The sequence below is a fragment of the Hippoglossus hippoglossus genome, chromosome 14 (assembly GCF_009819705.1).
Source record: "Hippoglossus hippoglossus isolate fHipHip1 chromosome 14, fHipHip1.pri, whole genome shotgun sequence".
NCBI classification, from domain to species: Eukaryota; Metazoa; Chordata; class Actinopteri; order Pleuronectiformes; family Pleuronectidae; genus Hippoglossus; species Hippoglossus hippoglossus.
The window spans coordinates 17,367,474-17,388,580 of NC_047164.1; the positions used below are offsets into that span (position 1 = coordinate 17,367,474).

Consider the following 21,107-nt stretch of genomic DNA (forward strand, 5'->3'; position numbering starts at 1 on the left):
ATCCACCTCTAAGATGAAGTGCACATTAGAGGAGCTGAGGTTTGTGTGTTTCTGCTGTAGCTGTGTGTGGAAGCAGACCCTCCTCAGGTTTAAGTATCAGTGTTATAAGCCCAGAGGGTCTGTTTGGATTAGACTGATTAGCAAATACACTTTGTTGAGAGGAGCTATATGAGCATCAGTGTGTGTCACTGAGAGACTGGATTCGTTTGTAACAAGCATTGAGTATGACAACGTCAACCTGTCCAATTTCAATACATCGAAATACATGAGTGTGACATCTTGAGTTATATGTTAATGGGGATATCCGGGTGACAGAGTGGTACAAAAATGGAGGACGCTAGCAAGCAAAGCAAACCTAAGCGGACAGTCATGGCGGCGTGTCGAAGTATTTTGGGGTCGACAGCGTACATGGCACAGTAACAATCAAAAGTGACGTATTAGTCGTCTTTGTACCATGCAACTGCCTCATCACAAATCTGTGGGTTCACCTGTTAGCAGCAGTTGGAGGCACCTCAGGCAAGCGGAGCAACGGCAAGTGGTCAACCTTGTGTGACTGCATTGTGTGTGTGTGTGGGAGGGGTTATTTGAATATATTCAAACTAGAAATTGTGTGTCGGTGAAAAACTCACAGCCCTATTATTCACACAATTCCACACGACAAAACTATTCCATCAAAGATAGAGAAAAGAGAGACTGGGCTGTAGGTTCAGTCTGCCACCACTGAGACCTGCCAAGCCACCGGTTAAATGGCTCCTCCAGTCATTTGGTTTAAAACTCTGACATAGCAGTCATAGCTTCAACTTGGATAAAGTAACTTCTTAACAATACCTTCCCTTATATTCTTGAATATGTATTTTTGTGACATATATTTCCACCAGCATACAGATCATTAGGTGAGTGTTAAAGAAAGAGGATGGACAAATAGATGATTTATAGCATCCTGACATTAGAGGGAACTAATACAACATCTTTAAATAAAAAAGAAGACAAAAAATGGCCGCGGCTTACAATCATACAAATATATGTTATTTTATTGAATAATATTCCAGAATAAGACCTCTCCTTTCAATTCATGTAGGAGGTATCGTAGAAATGTACACAGGTCTGATGGCAAACACAGAGCGAGGGTGAATCGAGGGCTTGATACTGAGAGGGAGTCGTCCTTAAAGAGCCAAATGACGGTGACGTATGCATGCTTTGCAAAAAAATAAATCCCCATGTCAGTCCAGACGATTAGTAATTATTGCGGCCACTGATTGCCTTTGTAGCCTGCAAATCCTGATTGTAGTTCGTTAACCTTGCGGAATTTGTCTCCACTCCTTGAGCGCTGCAGGCCGTTAGCTCTCATTGCATATTGCAGGTCTTCTTTTCCTGCTGTGCTGCTGTGGTCAAAAAAAGTCATTATGTTCCTGCTGCTTCATTTGGCTCTTTCTGTAAGGAGTCCAACATACGTCCAAATCCCTGGTAACACTCGGGAGCTGCCTGAGGATTCAGGCCTTCTCTCTGTGGCTCGTCAGTGCCAGGGCCCATTTTTATTTATGGCTTTTTTTTTTTTTTTCAAAGTTTCTTTCTTTTCTTTTTTTCGGAAGACAAGAAGATTGGCTTGAAAGAAATCCAAGTCCTTAACAGTAAGAGAGAGAGAGGTTGGGGGAACTTTCTGGAAGACTTGCGTGACCGTAACTCGAGAGACCACCAAGGTCAGTGAGTGGGTACGAGAGGACACATGTTGGCTTTAGATGCTGCTGTTGTCCTGCCGTTTCCACTCCAACGCATCGCATCGTTCACAAACAAAAAAACTCAGGTGCACAGTGGGATTCCGTTTCGGGTGAAGTTCACTCGGGAGACCAGTGTGGATACAAATGTCCACCAAAGGAAAAAAAAACACACACACATCAAAGGGAGGAACATTCAGGGAGGAGGAGGCATGACATGGCAGAATTAAAATACAATACAAAAACATCAACAACGATTATTTAAGTACATTTCTGAGCAAAAGAAAATAGACCTGACATCAGATATACAGCGTATTATTCACACAACATACATGTAAACTGGCAGCATTCCGAACATTTAGGTCATCCGGATAGGTTTTGATGTCTGTAGGTATACTGCCATGTTGCATGGCGATCAAGGGGAACACTCTTTTACATGTATCCGCTCACATCAACAGGAGAAATATCAGCCTGCAGGAGCAAAACATACACATACAAAATAAATGGCTTCTGCGCTGTGCCCTTTAAAGGGAAGCGGCTGCTTATTTGATTAGACATATTCAAACAGTGTTGCACCCAAGACTCAACCTGGTCCATCAGTATTTAATCAGTATTTAATACTGAACAACAGTGAGCATTGCACATTTACATTTAGCAATGTGATTTAAGGACATATATATAATATTCAATTTTTTGATGGGGTGTGCAATAATCGGTTGTCATAGAATTAGATTTATATATTTTTTTACCGGATTAATCTTTCTTTCTTTTTTTTTTTGTACCCTTGACTAAGTGTGTTACCTTTTAGCTCCCAACTTCTTCCATTAGAGGGAGCTAGTTATACATAGATTTTCCCAGTTTTGATGGCACATCTCTCAGTAGACAGGTTTTAAGTACTAATAATAAAAATAGTGTTTTTTGATAGAAAGCTGCACTACAGTGATAGAAAGCTGTTTAATCACATTGGTCTGCAGTTCAGCTCTTTTTTTTTAATGTGAAATAATTCAAAATTCATTCATATTCCTAAGACAGAAACAAAAGGCTCCATAGAAAATAACTTGAGATGCATAGCTCAGAATGGTTGCATTTCACAGATGCTACTGTGTGGTATTGTTGCTGCGCTCAGTGCGATCAAAATGTGTTACTGGTTCTTAATAATACACCTGAAACCAAATGGTACCAATCTTTTTTTCCAGAGATTTCCCCTGGATGTTGGTTCCTTGTGCAGTGCAATGGAAGCTTAAACACAGGTGACGGCTGAGCTGCAGTTGAATATTCATTATTGCCTGTTAGTCCCACTAACGGGGATGAATTGATTCCCTGGTTGTATACGACCATAACCTTTATAAGAACCTCCTAGTGATTTCCCTTTGAAATGCATTAGGCAATGCCCAGTGCTTGTAAGGTGCAACGTGCCTCCAGTTTTCCAATGAGTTAAGGTCTTTGCAGAACAAGTCCGTATTTTTCATGCATTCTTTTTAAATCTGTCATCCAATAAAGATCGTCATGCACAGGACAAAGACAATTTCATCTGCTGATCGTGGAGCTGTGAAATGATCCTGATCACTTCCAAGCTCCAACAGACTGCATATTAAAATGAAGAAAACTAATTTCTGTGATCGAATTGATCCCGAACACCTCAAACAAACTCTCTGGAAATGCCTTTGACAGATGCGGAAATTCCAGCAAAGTGAATCAGTTCCAAAAACTTTAACGACCGCCAAAATGTGCTGTTGTATTTATTTTTGAATGTGCAACAAATTCCGACGAACAATTCTGACTTTATGTGCAAAGACCTTTACTCTCCTCGAAGTCTTATATTTGGGGAGATGGTTTATGTTTATGCACCTGCACTACCTTTATGGACCTGTATGGACAGTGTGGCTGCTGCAATTCACATTGTTTCAAGAGGAAGCTATTTGTCCAGGGCCCAGTGTCAAGGCCTCCAAGAAATAAGCCAAACCCTTTCCTTCTGTTGTCGTCGAGTTGGCGTCTTCTTTTTTTCTTTTTCTTTCGAGTTTGCAGATCGAAATCAAACAACAGCTCTCCGAGTTCATTATGAAGAAATAGATTTCCCTGTCTCTGGCTGACCTTGGGGAGATTTCCACACCGATCCCAGGGTGGCTGTTCTCTCGTTTATGTTTTATTGAGTCTATCGATCACTGTTTCACTCTCATGCCCTTTCTTTTTCTCCTTGCCTCTGTCTTGTCTTACCTGACTCTTAATCACAGATACACACACACACACACACACACACAGACCTTATAAACACACTGTAAGTATACACCCACGCAGGCGACGACAGTGTTTTAAAAGAAAGTAGAAATAAAATATGGGGATGTGTGTAGGAAAGGGATTACGACTTTAAATCTCTTTATGTGTGGGCACACATAATACATCTGCTTTTTTATGCTCCATGGTAACACCCCGCTGTCAAGACCTGACGTCACATACATGTATTCCCACTGGCAAAGTGGAGGACTTTCTGACTCCTTCAAACAGCAAAAACAAAAGTCATTTTAGTATCTGTTCTACTCTTTCGCCACCTCTCTCTCTGTGGACCTGCGGCTGCCATCTTCTCACATGACTTTTACATTCAAGAGCGTCACTTAACAACTGCATTCTGTTGCTTTCATTGCACCTACTTGCTTTCTAAGTCTCTCTCACATTCATTGTACAAAACTCTGTTTACCACCTCCTGTTTACATTCTACCTCTACTTTACTTTTTCACATTCAATGTCAGACTACTTCTACTCATCAGACTACTTAACGTTACTCTCATCTCTGTTCTACTTGCAGTATCACTGTCCGACAACTTACTGTGGCATTCTTTAGCATCAGGACAGTAAAGACTTTTTGGGGGATTTAAGAGATCTATGGAGGAATTTTGATCTCTCTTATATTTAGACAAAACCAAGAGACAGATTTCTATTAAATGTGGTGGAAAGAGGGGGAATAGGTCAGGAAAGTATCCATTAATAGTTTTTCTTTAACATTGTAAGATAGGGCATTTTTCAATATTTTCTTTGACTTTGCAGAGAATAATTTTATGAATCTTGAGGGAAAACAATCAGGCATGTTTAGGGGACTGATATTTATGAATGTCCAGATATAGATTAACATATCGATCTAGTGAATTTAAATGTGTCTTCATTTAGACCAGGGTTACAGTTAATTATAAAAATATTCTTTAGATAAAAAACAAAAGTGAAAGTAAGAATAAGTCACAGCCCAAAGGAGAAAATGCCATGATGTCTTATTTTGGCTTGCAAAATTCCCTTGCTGTCACTTTGTCACTGCTTTGCACCGCCAAGTGCTTATGGAGTGAACTTATGATCAACTCCGAAGTGGCACGAAGGAGCTTCAGACGGAATACACAAACACTGAAGACTGTGGGAGTACTGGCTGCTAAAATAAGCCCATAACGTCGTATGCTACATGCTGTGTTCACGCTTTGATATCATACAGTAGTTAGTAACGCGCAGTTAGAAACCGTACCAGGATGTACCAAATCCACCGGGGAGAGGGTGAGTTGGCATCAAAAATAGATTTGTAATTCTACAATGCGAAATCAGCTACAAGGACAAAATATCTAAAATTGAAGCAAACGATTCTCCCCCTGGAAAAACCCAGAAAATTAAAAGGCGTAGTGGAAAAAAAATGCAAAGCCCTCCAACTAATTTCCTCCATAGACCCCCTTTCATAAATAGCGCACAGTGCCTTACATGCCCCTTTGTCTCGCGTTCATTATCATATCTTCATGCTGCATATAAAACCCTGCCAAGAATCTTGCTTACTTCACTGCAGAAATTCCTTATCAACATTCCTCAAGAATACACCTGCTAATCCCTCACTCTCACTAAATAACTGCCTCCGTGTGCTGACCTCTTTACGATTCAACGCACAATTTCAGACTTCTTTTTTTTTCGCCCTCGGTACAGCACATTCACGAAGCCACCGTTTCACCTCCTGTAACCCATCTGCACATTATTTCACCCTTAAAATGAGATAACCTCGCTGCTGCATTGAAGCTGAGTTTGAGCTCCCATAATGAGCATTGCTCCGGCATCAACACTGCTTTTTCCTGACATAGCGAGGGACTGCTACTGCTGTTGTTGGTGGTATCCATGCGCATTCACTTTGACGGAACATTGTGGTGACATTTTTTTTCCCCTCAGTGGCTTAGCAGAGCCGACAGCACCCAGCAGCCGACAGCACTGAAATAACCTGACAGCTCCCATTTAGTAGCCTCGGCTTCCATCAGGCCATGGCTTATTTTGTCTAACAGTCGTCCCTGCTTGAAAAACCCAGTGCAAATAAAAACATTAGGTAAATGCATCTAAACAAAAATGTTAACGTAAGGAATTACTTCCTGTTGGTTCATCCCCATGAGATAAAATGGATGTTCCCCCCCCATGTATATCCCACTCACAGACACATGTCAACGACAGTGTTGGGTCCTGACGCAAAACCATATACAGAAAGATGGACTACATGACCCTGGTGGCTGGCTGCAGTATAGGTCATAAACCCCACACCCTCCATATTAGTGGATGGGACATGTACCAAAATAAAAAGTCAAATTACACATTAAATACATTTTTCTTAAAGATGGTTTCTGTCAATTTAGGTCGGTCTTTTCACCCAGATTTCTTTCCAATTTTTTAATTAGTTATTTAATGAAAATGTCATTATTGACAGCTTAGACTCACTCCCCATTGGTCAACAGTTTTTCCCATTAATTATTCAGACTGTCGAGGCCCGCCACTCCCTAATTTGCCTCGCCACAGTTTCATATTGACCCAAAACGTTTTTTACACTTCTCATAATAACACAAGAGATCTACCCTTTGCTTGTGTGCTACCTCAAGCTACAGTGTGCTCGTGCTATGGTTCATTACGTTTTTGCTGTCCACGCAGACAGTCAGACCTCATAGTTTCAGCTGCAGCCGTGGCATGCAATGCAGTTCTTTCTCAAACGTGAGGACTTATCTTTCAGTCTTTAGTCCGTGTACCTGTCACCTGGTATCATCTGTGCATGACCCCTGTCATGACCCCTGTTACCGTCATAGATTGAATAATTCTGTGAGAAACACTGGTCAAGTACGTTTATCTAACGTTTATCTGATTGCTACTGTGCAGTCTCTGGCTCCAAATGTGCTTGGGTACATGATGTTTTGGTTTCAGGATTGTGGCAGGAAGGGATAACCCTTCAGTCCATGTTTAAATACAGTCTGTGAAGCAAAAAGGCAGAGGTGACATCTGTATCTAACCTCTAAATGCTAGGGCTCATTCACACACAGAATCTTACAGGGGCGTCCACACCACAGAAGACATCCACACGCGGGGGTTGAAACACAATCACACAGAGACATTCGCTCAGACAACTGCATTTTTGAGGGAGATTCTTCCAAGGTGAATTGATAAAGCTAGTGCGTGGATAAGCTGCCAGACATCCTCGGAATAACAAGTGCTCCAGCGCAGAGGCTCCTCTGGCTTTGATGTTTGGCTTCAAACCTGGCTTTATGCTGACAGCAGATGCTGAGTGAAGTATACACTACAGCTCCTTCTTCAGGTGACTGAGTTCAGAAGCACCCTGGGTTTTAAAACATGACCCACTTGCTCATTTGTTGCCTTTGATGAGATGGTGCCTTGATAAGTGGCTCTCACTCATTCACACACTGACTATTATTTCCTTCCTAGTAGAATAATCTGTTGCCTTGTTGGTACAAATATTGCTCAGGCCTTTTGATCTTATTACTGTGAGTCTGGATTAAGAAGACCTAGACATTTAAAATATATTTTATGGCTCATCTTTCCTGGAAGAATAGTTATTTTATTTTATTTCGTAATTTTGCAGGCAGCACCTCTCTTGTTAGCTTCATGAAATATTCACAACATAATTTCCAACCTTATCACCACTGTTCCGTTGTCTTGTTGTTTTTGTTCTTATCATGTTAATCGTGTTTTACAGTTACCATATCCATGACTTTTTCCATCTGGCTGACATTAATCAAAAAATAGTTTGAAAGGTTCAAACCCCAAAACAAAACAAAAATTACCTCTATTAGTTTGAATGTCATAATCTAAATTTTCTGTTCACAATCTCTCATCCACTCATCTTGCTCCGCTGACCCGACCGGACCCAGGCTTCCTGCACATATCTTTCCCCCCTCTGGGCTGTTTAATCTCACTGAGTTTTAGTTGACCTTGGTGATTAGCTTAGCTGGTCGGCAGATGGTGGGTGGAAAAGCTGGCGGCGCCACACTGTCACCAACTTAGGGCTCAAGAGGGGGCCCATGGGTGAGGATTATGGTGCAGAGTCGGCGCTGGAAGTGCGCGAGCGGTGAATATACAGTACAATAGAGCCGACGGGTGGGTAGGCGTGTGTGTGTGTGTGAGAAAAGATGAAATTGTCAGCGGGACAAAGAAGCTGGAGTATGACAGAGAAATGAAGGAGACTGTGCATTAAGAAGTCATAGGGGGCAGAGAACAGTGGAAGGGGGAGGTGGTAGTAGTTCAGGCTGGGGCGCTGGACTTTTCTTTCTGTGGGGACAGGTGAGGGGGGGACTCCTCTCTCAGGCCTTCGCGGCTGCTGATGGACGGCTGACCCTTTTGTCCCTCAGCATCATGTAGTGCACTTCAGGAACGTGGTGGCCATTCCCTCAGCCACCCTCAGCATATTTTAGTGACTGTGTTCCAAGTGTCACTGCTCTCTGTCCCACCCTCAGTCTCCTGTGCTATGAGGCGTCAGCCTTGGGGGCTTCTTTTCGTCCATTCTTTAGAGAAGGCGAATCAGACGTCTTGACCGTCTTTCGAGGAGGGCTCACCGGTTCAGCGGCGAGCTCGTGTAGAGATGGCTCCTTATACATCGCAACTGTGAGACAAAGACAGATGCTGTTGGTTAATAATCAAGGAGTTGATTAAAGGAGACGTATTATGCTTTTTCAGTGTGTTATGGGTTTTTTGTGTAAGAGATCGGCAAAGTTTAAAGCCCAAAGTCTGTGTGATCCTCTACCCCTCAGAAAACTCTGCTAAATCTGTAGTGCAGCCGATACTTCCTGCACATCATGATGTCACGTTGCATCACGTTGACCTACATTTGCATAATGCACACCTAGCGGCTACTTTGGCCCCGCCGCATAACAATGCCAGGTAAAGCGAGAGCAGAGGCCAACATTTTCCACACGTGCAGGAAGGAGTTGACCAGTTACCACAGAGGGGGCCATTAGCCAATCAAAGCAGACTGGGCTTTATTGGGAGGGGGGGCATTAAAGAGACAGGCACTAAAATTAAGCTCTTCAGACAAAGGCTGAAAAGAGGAGCTGCAGAAATGAACAGTATGAGTAAAGTGATGCATTTTCTGAACATTAAAACATGTCAACTTTTTAAAGTAAAATTAAAATGATGAACCTGAAAATTAGTATAATCTGTCTCCTTTAATAACTGAGAAACAGATTAAAATTGTGCTCAAGTGGCATAAAGGACACTAACCCTCTATAACTTTAGGCAGGAAGTGTGCAGCTCCTTTGTTCTTCTTTACCCGGTTGCCTTTCATGACCTGGCCGTCACGATTGATACCGATATACCAGGAGCGGCCAGACTGGGTCTGGCGGTACAGCATGGAGGAGTATGTAACATAGTAGTTCTCAAACACGCTCTCCTTGAACTTACACTCTGGAGTGAAGTGCTCCTGGAAAGCAGAGGGGGGAGAGGTGCATTCGTATTACAAACAAACGAAGAATAATGTTCAAATGTCACAGGAAAACCTTTTTATGATTCTTTGAACATGAACTCCAGTGCCTGTCAGTCCATACAAGAAGAACAAGTACATGGACACAGGCAGTGAAATACATTAATGAGGTGACTTTTTCCTGAGGGAAAGGATGGATATAATTATATCTGGACTTGTGTGCCTTTAAAAGCATGAACATCCTGGTCCTTGGGGAACAACAAGACAGAGCATACAATATGATGAACAACAGAATTAACATCTCTGCTAAACATAACACATCCCCCAAGGAAAAGAGAAGGGGAGATGAAAGCACTGAAATAATGACACCTATACACTAACATGCTAATAAATAAAATCCACACACATACAGTGCATTACATACTGTACATACAAATGATTAATTCTGACATCAAACTGTTTACTGCTTCAGTGGCAGGTTCAGAAAATAGACCTGCGTACAATAAAGAAAATAAGAAATCCCTGAAGATGAACTATATAAGAACAATCTTTTATGTGCAACATGCATATGTGTAAGACTACATTTCTCAGTATTGACTTTAAGATTTTCATTTTTTTATTGTTTTTGCGTATAGGTAAACTGGTAGGTTAATTGTGTAGCGTTGCTAATCAAGCTGCATTCCCTGCTTAGGAAAATATTTTGGTCCTTATATTCCAAGTCAGGGAACTCAATCATTGTGGTTAAAGTAAGGTTATGGAACAATCATGGTCATGCTTAAAAAAAGTAATGCCAGTCGCTTCATAAACATGTTGTTTTGCGGCACTAACTCAAACACCCGATCCCATCCTATTGATCAATGAGATGGAAAATATTCCAAGATAAATATCTGAAATTGGTCTCCTGACCCTGAAACAAAAGAAGTTGCTTTTAGTGCACAGACGAAAGCTACATTAAAAGTACGGCTGATTATGAGTTATTCTGGTTGTCATTACCTCCCCAAGGAGACTATGTCTGTTTGATTGTAAACAAGATTTCACTAACACTAGTTCCAAAAAACTGAAGTGTAGGTCAGGAAATAACTTTTATTAAATAAACATTTTCAGGGGACGGGTCCAGGATTATTATTTTTTCACTTTCTTGAACATGTATGGAAATAAATCTATGAATTCTTTGATCTTTAAAATGTTACGAATGTGGAAAAAGCCCAGCGTGATTTCCCAAAGGCCACATGAGTCAAGTTTGCTAGTTTTGCCCGACACACAGTGTGAACCATGAGAATTACAATGCTATATAATATAGAGGAATAAGAAAACAATATTAGACCTACATTGGAGCAGTTTAAGAAGTTGCAACGAATAAATAAATAAATAAATATTCAATTAACAGATTTCTTATGGATCAATTTATTGTATTGTCAGCTGTTTCAGCTTGAGAAGAGGACTGCAGTATCTAGTCGAGTGTATTGGTTAATAAACAAGATCTTAATCAGGGTGTAAAAAGGTTTATCGGAAAAATGTCTGTTGATGGAAAATGATTAGGGGTTTTAACTACATATAACTTTATTTTCAGGGGTCACGAGTAAAAAAGGGCGAGAACCATGCACTGAAATAAAGAGAATGATCCCTTTTAATATAGACTACTCTCCCCTCCTGTCAATCGTCTACGACTGCCTAAATCAAAATAGACATTAGAAAATCTAATTATCCCAACTTGGATCAAATCCAGCAGTTCAGCTAGTAGTTGTAATTGATCACGTTCTCACAGCACGACCCCTCCCTCTCTGTCCTCAACATAAGGACTACTGAACCCTGCATAATGTTAACGGGTGATATTAACCAATACCGACAGATATACATCTCTCTTAGTCTCCATCAGGGTCTCGGCAGGGTCCTTCCCCTGTCAGAGAGCAAAGCCAATCTGCCGGATTGATTAAGTGGGAGCAGCAGGGCAGAAATGGCTGAGTGGAGGATTTCTCCGAGACTCGGGATGACAGAACAGGGCCAAAGGATCAAAACTTGGCATAGACGAGCTTTAATAAAGAGCCAAAGGTAGATTGAGAGGGTGTAGGAGACCTCTAGTTTCACACTTATCGCAGATCATCACCTTTCTCCTTCGCAGGGAGGCGTCATCTTTAGCTGAAACGACAATTACTCCCTCCCATCTTCCCTCCCCTCTGCTCCGCCACAGTTTATGCCTGTGTAACTGCGTTCTTAGAACTTGAAAAACAAACAAACAACAAGCCCCTACTTAACGCGACAAACTTTTCTTTCATCGCCACTACATCACAGAGCTATTTTAAGATCCTCTGACAGGTTTGATATCTTCTGCTGTGCTAACACAAAGAGGACGGATCGATAGATGATCCGCTTCATTCATTATTAATCAGGGCAGCGAGCAAGAGGGGTGGGAAGTGTGGGAGACAGAAGGAGAAAGGTAGGAGGGACAGGAAAGGAGAGCGGGAGATCACTCGGAGAGGACAGAGAGGTTGCTGGGTAATAAGGAGATTAGTGAGGAGGAGAGAGGGAGAGTCCTGCTTCTTTGCATCTCCCCCAGGACAAAAACACTGCATGGCCACGACCAGGGCTTTAGTTGCCGGCACCCCATGATCTGACACTCGCGTCCCTCTGGGAAGAGTAACCATCAATCCAGTAAAATACCCGTCAGCTCAACCTCTGAAATGACACCAGCGATAACCCCTCTCCCAAGTCCTCCTATAATTACCCTTCATAATCAGTCTCCTGGAATTAGCCTAATGATAGAATGCATAACTTCTGTATTTCATCCAAGCAGTCTCAAAAGGTCTGGAGAGAAAAATTTAACTGAGGCTAGACAATGAAATAAATGTCCTTATAATAAAGAGAGTTTTTGTAGTAACTAAACACAATGGCCAATGGACCTGCCCCTAACTTGATAGAACTATGATTATTTAACCAGCCTTTCCCAAAGAATTAATTTAATCGATGGCAACAACTGACTAAGGTACACAGACTAAAGAGTGAAAGATAAGTTCTATTGTGAGAGATAGAACTGCATTGCATGCCACAACCGCGGAAACTATGAGGTCTGCCTGTCTGCATGGGCGGCGGGACAAATTAGAATATGGCGGACCATCATAGTCTAGATGATTAATAGGAAACATTGCTTTAACAATCCCCATCTCTGGACCTGACCTTGAGGTAACCTCCAGACCTCCTGCAGAACCACAGGGACAACCCAGCGTGCTCGCACTGAGGACATCACCCCAACCACCACATTTACCTGTGAAGTAGAATAATTGCTGGAGATGCGTTTGAGTGTCGCACATTTTTAAGAGTGATTTCACATCTCCACCTAAACGACGGTTGCTCAGACTTGAAATTAAATAAAAACCTCCTTCTCCATGACTTTTTGAAAGACCTGGGCAGCTTCCCTTCCATGGGTCTCAAGCCAAAAGTGAATTTAAATGAAAGCATACGAGAAAGGTAATAAGTAGCATCCGTGCCGAGAATCCTCAAGATGGGAAGAACCTTTTTATGATGCAGAGCGCCATCCCAACTTCCCCCCCGCCCACACACACAGCGCCTCCCTCCCCTACCCTCGTGCCTGATTACATCTCTTCTACCTGCTTCAGGAAGCTCCTCCATGCCACCATATACTGGGATTGCACTCCATACCAAATAAGGACGGTGAAGTACTGATAACACACACTCTAGCACTCACCGGGCAGAGTTTCTCCAAATCTGACTAATGTCTCTCCCTGCATATAATTAGGATGTAAGAACAGGAATGATAGTTGTGACTAAAAGGATCGAGAATCCATGAATAAAATTTAATATCTTGTTTACTTTCATTTCATCATGCGTACACAAGCATGAAATCAGAAATAATGCCCCTGAAAATGTAGCTCTCTTTCTGAAATTCACAAAAAAATATTTTTAGCATTTCTGACATGCAGTTATTTGCAGTCCCCTGTTTGGACACCAGGGGTCACAGTGTCATCTATTGACTGTCCCATCAGCTCCTTGGGTAATCTGTGGGAAGATGTGAAATCTGCCCAGCTGCAGTAATCCCACCATATTCCCACTGTACTGCATTACTGCTGCAGCGAGCCGCCGAAATGTAAAGCCCATGCACAGCAATCCTCTGATGCACATGCACATAATCTGTGTGCATGAGTGTTTCCAGTGCAGGGCGACCATGTTGCTGATGTTGACGAGCCAGATGTAGATGCACAATGACACGCCACGTTACGTAAGTTGATAGGGCACAGACGTGCTTATTAAGAGGGCTTTACGGAGGATGAGACTGGCAGTTAATACTGTCTAACACCACATGTGCATGGCATGTCTCTGATGCTTTATGATAGCCCGGGGGAAGCATGATACTCGCATGACAAGAGCATGAGTGGATGATAATGTGCTGGGACTCTTGCCCCTGCCGAGTTGATTGACAGCTTGAAGGCTCCTGTCAATATAAAGCAGCTGAGAGAGGAGTGGTGGCTGACGTCCCCTCTCTTCGACCCTCAGTGGCAGAGGTGACCGGCTGCACGCCGCCTCTGCTTTTAATTTTCTGGGACACCGAATAATAGTGATTGATTATGTGTCATCATCAGCACCACCATTATATCTGTGCATATCACAAGAGCTACACTCTAAAGCATCCCCAATTTTTTTAAAGGAGAGAGCTGGTTTGAGGTAGATGTCGAGTCTGTGAGAATGAATAGGTTTTGCCTTTCCTAAGTGCTCCTTATTGGCTGCCCAGCAAAAAGTCTCTTTATATTCTTTAACATTTCTGCACCTCATCTCTTTTTTTCTTGCTCTGTCCATTCTCTCAGCCACTCTTCCTAATGTCCAGGTTTCCTGCCGTCCGGTGATAAAAGGGATGTTATCTGGCCGCTGGTGTTGTCCTGCATCTCAATGCAATCCTCGGTCCTCGATGACAATCCCTTTCATACCCTCTATTCTCGCACGCACTCACACACAAGTGTCACAGGCCTACACAGATCACTATTCAATCCGTAAATTTTCCTATATACTCCAGAGTTGACAGCCATGTGACAAACATTGTGAACCTATGTCCAATTGGAAAAAAAGGTGGTTCTAGATTTCACTGTGAATGTTGGAGCCTTTGCTCCCTGTCTCCTGGACGTCATGTTTTACTTTTAAGTTCATCGAATAATAATTACTCAAATCTTTGTCTGTCTGTATGTGGTTCACAAATCTTGACAACTGTTCATCTTATTGCATTCCCACTAAGGGCCCAAGGAAGTTCAATGTCAAATTTGGTGCAATTTGCACAAATGCGATACATTCAATCTTAATAAACTTTGAATAAACTGGCGAGCAGCCCTCTGTAGCAGCGGTGGCTGGGAGTCATCAACGTCAGTGACGTTGTGATCAACAAGAGCTCGTTCACAAAGGCAGCAACAACGGATTCCCCAATTTGGGAATTTTGAACTTTCTATTCTAAACAGGCTGGTTTAGAACAGGCACTGCACTAATACACTTTTATTGTTTTATTATTTATTATTTTAAATTACAGATCTGAAATAAATGAAAACTTGTTAGGGAAAATGTAATTCAACACCATTAGCTAAGAGATCTCACTCGACTCGAGTTGTTTGAACTATAGTTGGGCTACGGGTAATGGTTATTACTTACAGGGATTCATATTTCTTTATTTGGTTGATTCATATTTTGTCAAATTAATCAAAAAACCCATCAAAGTTGTCTGTAAAACGGTGTCACCATATTGCCTGTATTGGATTTTAGTGTTTGTCAAAAACACTAAAATTCAATTATATTTTATTGAATTTCTCATAAGACACTGAATAGTAGTATATCCGCACAAGTGACGAATTGGAACTAGATACTGTTTAAGATGTCTTTATTTTGCTGTTGATCGACAAATCAATTAATCATCCAACCATTGCAGCCAGGCACTACAGAAGCACTCCACTCGCAGTGGTAAGTACAACGGAGGGTCTGCTCTCACAAATAATCTTTGAACATTAATTAGTGACAGGTGATTTGATCTGCTGGCGGCAACGTTTATCATTTTAACCAGTGAAAGTGACGGACATCACCGACTGAGAAATAAGAAGCTGCTACCAGAATGTTTTCTACACTGCTCTATGCTAATAAGAAAGATCCATTAGTGTACTTGTATCTTTACAATCTGTTTGTCTGAGCACAGTCACTCACTGGTGCACCCAAATTATTTTTTTCTCACGTCACACACTCTAATTTTCACTTGGGTATGCAGCGTAGTGCTCGCTCTGTTGAGGCAGCTGTGGTAATGGAGAGCAGCTCTTAGGGGAGCAAAAAAAAAATACAGTAGATAAAGAAAGGACTAGATTTGATCAGCTTTGAACGTTAATCATGGTCACAGACATTTGGAGTATAAAATGATTGAAATAAGAAAAGCTCATGTCTAAACTTAAACTGGCACAAAAATGTGAAACTTGTCAATAGTCATGTCAGTCTCCTTCCACACACACACACACACACACACACACACACACACACACACACACACACACACACACACACACACACACACACACACACACTGTGTCTGTTTCTATGAGGAGTTTTCCAGAGCAGATAGATTATAAAATGGGGGCAGGAATGAGCCAAGCTCTATTTTTGTATCAGGATCAGCCATTTCCTGTTGTTACCTACAGGTAGTGAGGCTTGTGAGATTTATGTTTGAGACGAGGCAGCAGTGAACTTCCTCTGCAACAGCCGGGCCCAACAACCCCATCACTGTGTGTGTGTGTGTGTGTGTGGGTGTGGGTGGGTGGGTGGGTGGGTGGGTGGCAGGGGAGAGGGATTCAAGAGAAAAGTGTCAGCTTTCTTTCTTTCTTTATTAGGATCCCCATTAGCAGCAGCATATTTGTGTCTGTTCTTCAGAGGGGTCCACAACACATAAACAAGCAGTAACCACGAAAGACTCAACAAACAAAAACAGCTCATCTCATTGAACTAACAATGAAGGGAATATTACAGTGGCTGAGACGTCTCACACAAGCGCATTAATGGAAAAATACAAATAGCAAAAACAGAAACAACCACAAAGGAAGTAAGTGACAACGGATGTTGACAATGAAATGAGCAGAGTCACGTTATGTGGTCAAGTTACGGATGTTTGAGTCAAGCCAACATTTGTGAAAACCAGTCCAGTCGCCATTTAACATGAGATGCTTGTACATTTGAGGTGTCACGGTACAGGTGCTTGAAGCACCTCAAAAAGATAAGCATCAAACCACAGAAAGGAACCCTGCTCGTTTCATTGTCTGTTCTGTTGTTCACCTCCGTTGTGGTTGTGTCCGTCTTGCGGCTTTCACAGTTGTGTTATCAACCACCGTAACACAAATTGTCATCCTTTCAACGGTCATGAAGTCAAACACAGAATTTTTTGGATCAATTTTAATTCTTAAATTATTTATAACAATCTAGACTTTTCTTCATTCCAATTAATGAATAATAATTACAATCACAAATCTGTGTCTCAATGACCTTCTATTTATCCATCCTGCTCTTTCACTCCCAATCCCATGAAAACAACAGAAAACATGCTTTCATGAGAAAGCAACATAATAACCGTCAGTAAGCAGAAGCAGAGGCAGTAGATGCCAGAAGATGAGGAAATGGCTGGAGGGAAGCAATGAGTCTCTCTGTCAGTCACTTCGGTTTCTCTGAGAGTGACAGTGATGTGCTTATTTATCATAAGTGAAAACATCCCTAGTCGTTGACATGCACTCGCTTGGCTTGCCTTTAAATGTAACTGCGAATATGAACATGCCCTTACAGCGCAGACATATGGATAAAGGACCATATCACGCCATTTGCACTCCCTCGTACTCCAGCAAATTAGTACATCACACACACTATAGAGAATAACACAAGGCCATAAAACCAAACATCCATAATATTGTACAAGAAGGCAGCTGTTATACAGGACCTATTACAAATCCTTCCTGTAAATGTGTGTGTGTCATGGAGAGGAAACTCTGTGAAAGAGGTCAGCATGGGATTCAGTGCAGCTATTGACTGCTGCTGAGGAAATCCCTTTTCCTTGCTGTTCACAGAGGCGAGGCACCGGAGTCTAATGCATGCTAATCAAGGGCTCAGAAGATAATAGCAGATGGTGTATTTGCCATAAATCAAGATTTAACTCACATGTACAGACAGCGCTCGCTCCTTTTATATCTCATATGCATAAAACCACACCTGCTTTTGCCGCTTTTGCATACAATTTTCCATACGTTCTGCTGAAAGCGACACACAAATATCCACAGAAGAGACTTATTTAAATCATATTTATCTCACAGCACTGACATTCATTTTTACATATGTGTGCAGTAAACTGTGCAATAGTGACATCCTCTTTGATATTTTATTTTCATTTATGAAAACTTTCAAATACACTTCATCCAACTTACAGGTGTGTTTTAGAGGTATAAGGATATGCTGTTATTTATAGAACACATGTCTAACTTTATTACTCTTGTGCTGTTATCTTTTACAGAACTGGAAAGATAACAGTAAGATAAGAATAGTAAAATGTCCCTGTAATAACCACGTATTATTCACCATGTCATGTAGCCATGGTTTGGTGATTTGTTTCTGATAACGTGTAAACAGTGTGATGTGATCAGACTACATGGTTTGAGACGATGACACTAACTCTGTAAAGGCTGCTGATTGAACTGATCAACCTTGAAGTTTGGTTCTTGGTTTAAAAAGGAAAAACAAATATACACAGCTCTACAAATTCCACAAACATCTGTCTGTATCTGGAACGCATATCTCGAGAACCTTTCATCCTATGCAAAGTTTGGTGCGATTTGGACACACAATATTAATAAAAATGTAAAATAAAGGTCTGGGGGCGGGGCAGTGTGTCTTCAGTCTGTGGACCGAGTTGAATCTTCTTCTACGACCCTCAACCAAACCGCGGGTCTAAATCGGTGCAAGATGTTTTTTTACGATTTGATTTGTTTTTTATTTCAACAAAGCAGACTTATACAGACATTCACGGGTGGCGTGGGTCGTGGCAAATAAATTCCATTTTAGCAATGTGTCTTCAAAGTAAAAGGACATCATTCAGTTTTTTTTGGCAATACTTTGTATTGGGCTGAATTGCAGAGCTTTTATTTTGAAAAGCTGTGAACTTTACTCTGAAGACTGTGTTAATTCCTTAACAGACCTCTGAAATAGCTAATGTACAATGTATGTATATCTTCATGGTGGATAAACCAGGTAGGATGAACACAACATTTTCTAACTTCACTCTGCACTATAGACTGTTTATAAAAAGCTCTGCACACAACGTCCAGCACACAAACAATCAAAAGTGACAGTATATTGTAGAACTGTTTGAGGAGGACTCACTAATGACGAGGAATAATTCTGAAGTAGCTCCTGAGCGTTAACCCAGGACAAGAAAACAGTCCATTCCAAACCGGCAGGTTTAGAACGGACACTGAACTAGTAATTATAATACCGGCAACATGAGCGTGCTAAAGAAATGTTAAAAAGCACTGTCCAAGGTGCTGATCAGGCTTGTCCCCCTCAAACTGCCACATGCTCTGTCCATGGTGCTGATTAGACTGCACACTAGAACTACCATGTGTCCAGGAGCTAATGGTTATTGAAGAGAATTCCTGCTGCTAATAAGGCAGCCTATCTCCCTGTTTAAGTTGTAGATTTCATCTAATTTGCAACTTAACTGAGTGAAGCCCTTATGGCTACTTACTAATACCCCTCTGACACTTTATTTGGCATAATTGAAATTATGCATAGGAGCTAATGAAGTGCTTTGCAGAATTAAATATATGAGAAAAAAACAAGTTGTGATACTAACACTGTGCCATGGGTATTACACTTCAAAGAGGTTCTCCATCTCTCTTTTCACCCTCCTGCTACTGCTTCAGCTGTGTTTTCTACCTTTGTAATATTATCTAATCGACCAAAAAGTCACCTGAGACTAATATATGTTGATCTAATAAATCAATCGGAACAGTTTTTATCTGCAACTGATTGCTTCTCTATTTGCCTGCAACATCAGAGACACATAATCTAACGCACTAATTAATGAATAACTGCAGAACTACAACCTGACCAGACACAGTCATTATGTCAACATGCTTTCTATCATCTAGTCTTGTTTTGCCTAAAAGCACCTCCCAGCTAAGTATTTAGCATATGCATTAAAGGTTAATGAAAGTGAAATAAATTTACAGGGCTGTAAAAACTTTAAATATACAAACCTAAACCATAAAACACAAGATAAAAACACCATAATGTGCATAACTGCCACTGTTAAAATTGTCTTCAACAAATTAATTAATATTATTAATAATTAATCCAGATTATGCTAAATCTTGATTGTTGGGCAGAAGTTATATGTAAGAATAGTTAAGAGGAAAAGGTTCCCAACACATTCAGAACACGATCCAAAAAATACATCTTCAGGGCATTTAAGCAACACATATTTTTGCAGGACAACTATTTCCGATCTGTCCTGATCCCAAACAGTCAACCCTTCCTGCAGTCAGCGACCTCAGAACTGCCGCAGACATATTAATGTTTGAAACCCCTGCTGTCTCTATTCCTCCCTGCTTGTCTCTCCTATACTAACTGGAAAAGTCATGCAGGTAGTCTATAACGTTGTCTATCTTTTACACCTCATCTCTATCTTGGTAAGCATTGGCCCTCAGGGTCCAAGACAATATAAAACCTTAGGTGGCGTCTTGAGCCATGTTTAACACATAAATGTGGATCTATTTACAAATTTGTTAATAAATTTGATATTAAAACCAACATTAATGTAATGACAGTGTGCAGTATTACTCTTACCTTCTTTATTTTCCCTTCTAGATTGTTAGTTTCAGATATATGTACACCACATACTGTATTTACACATAATACAAACTGTGTAGGTTATTTTATACAGGTTAAATACTCAAGTTATGGCAGTTATAGCAGTATGACACTTAGTCCGTACACTGTACTCAATATCACCCATAAATATGAGGAGCACTACTATACCCTTGAAATGAAGATGAAAAATGTCTCCTTCGTATATTCTCTGTACATTTCATTGTCAGTGATGTGGACAGTTAACAGCTTCTCAATAGTGCGTAAACAGAAGGCTTCTGTCACAACCTGCATGCTTAGTTATGAGAGCAACCATATTTATGTTTTTGATCTGGTATCATGGTGGTTGATGAAATGACAATTAGCTTCTTGTTTATACACACACATACCGAGGTGTAGAGGTATCCTTCACTATTCATGGCGAGGTACAGCCCTGTCTTTGCCCCCTGGATCGCCACGATCCGCAGTCCCACTGGAATCAAGTTGAACTGTGCTAAATTGGGGAATAAAGTAGGAAGGAGAGAGATAGAGTACAGCAAAGAGAGAGAGAGAGAGAGAGCGGGACGGAGAGAAAAAATAGAGAGTCAAGAGAAGATTGTGAAATCAAATTGCAATACTGAAGCTGTAGCAGGCTGAACGGCTGCAGCATCCCTGCCGCATGCTATAGCTCTCTTAAAGCCAAACGCTGTGACCTCTCAGAGTTTATGTTTGTGTAAACACAACACCATGTCACCTTCACTGTGCTTTACACTGCCTCTAAACCTGGGTAATAATGGAGATGCTCTGCCACACCAAATAGAGCCTAGAGCAAAGACAGTTGAAAGTGGGCAGGTGAA

The 21,107-nt window shown here is 41.3% G+C and overlaps 1 protein-coding gene across 3 annotated transcripts in view; it reads right to left on the minus strand.

Moving 5' to 3' along the window:
- Nucleotides 1-6,399: 6,399 nt before the first annotated feature.
- Nucleotides 6,400-21,107, minus strand: part of fgf11b (fibroblast growth factor 11b) — a 36,093-nt gene continuing 21,385 nt past the window's right edge. For all 3 annotated transcript variants that reach the window (XM_034606693.1, XM_034606692.1, XM_034606694.1), the window contains 3 exons: nt 20,661-20,764; nt 9,207-9,405; nt 6,400-8,589 (listed from right to left, as the gene is read on the minus strand). In XM_034606693.1, coding sequence (XP_034462584.1) covers nt 8,453-8,589; nt 9,207-9,405; nt 20,661-20,764 — 440 coding nt within the window. In that variant the 3' untranslated portion in view covers nt 6,400-8,452. The remainder of the gene's footprint in view (nt 8,590-9,206; nt 9,406-20,660; nt 20,765-21,107) is intronic.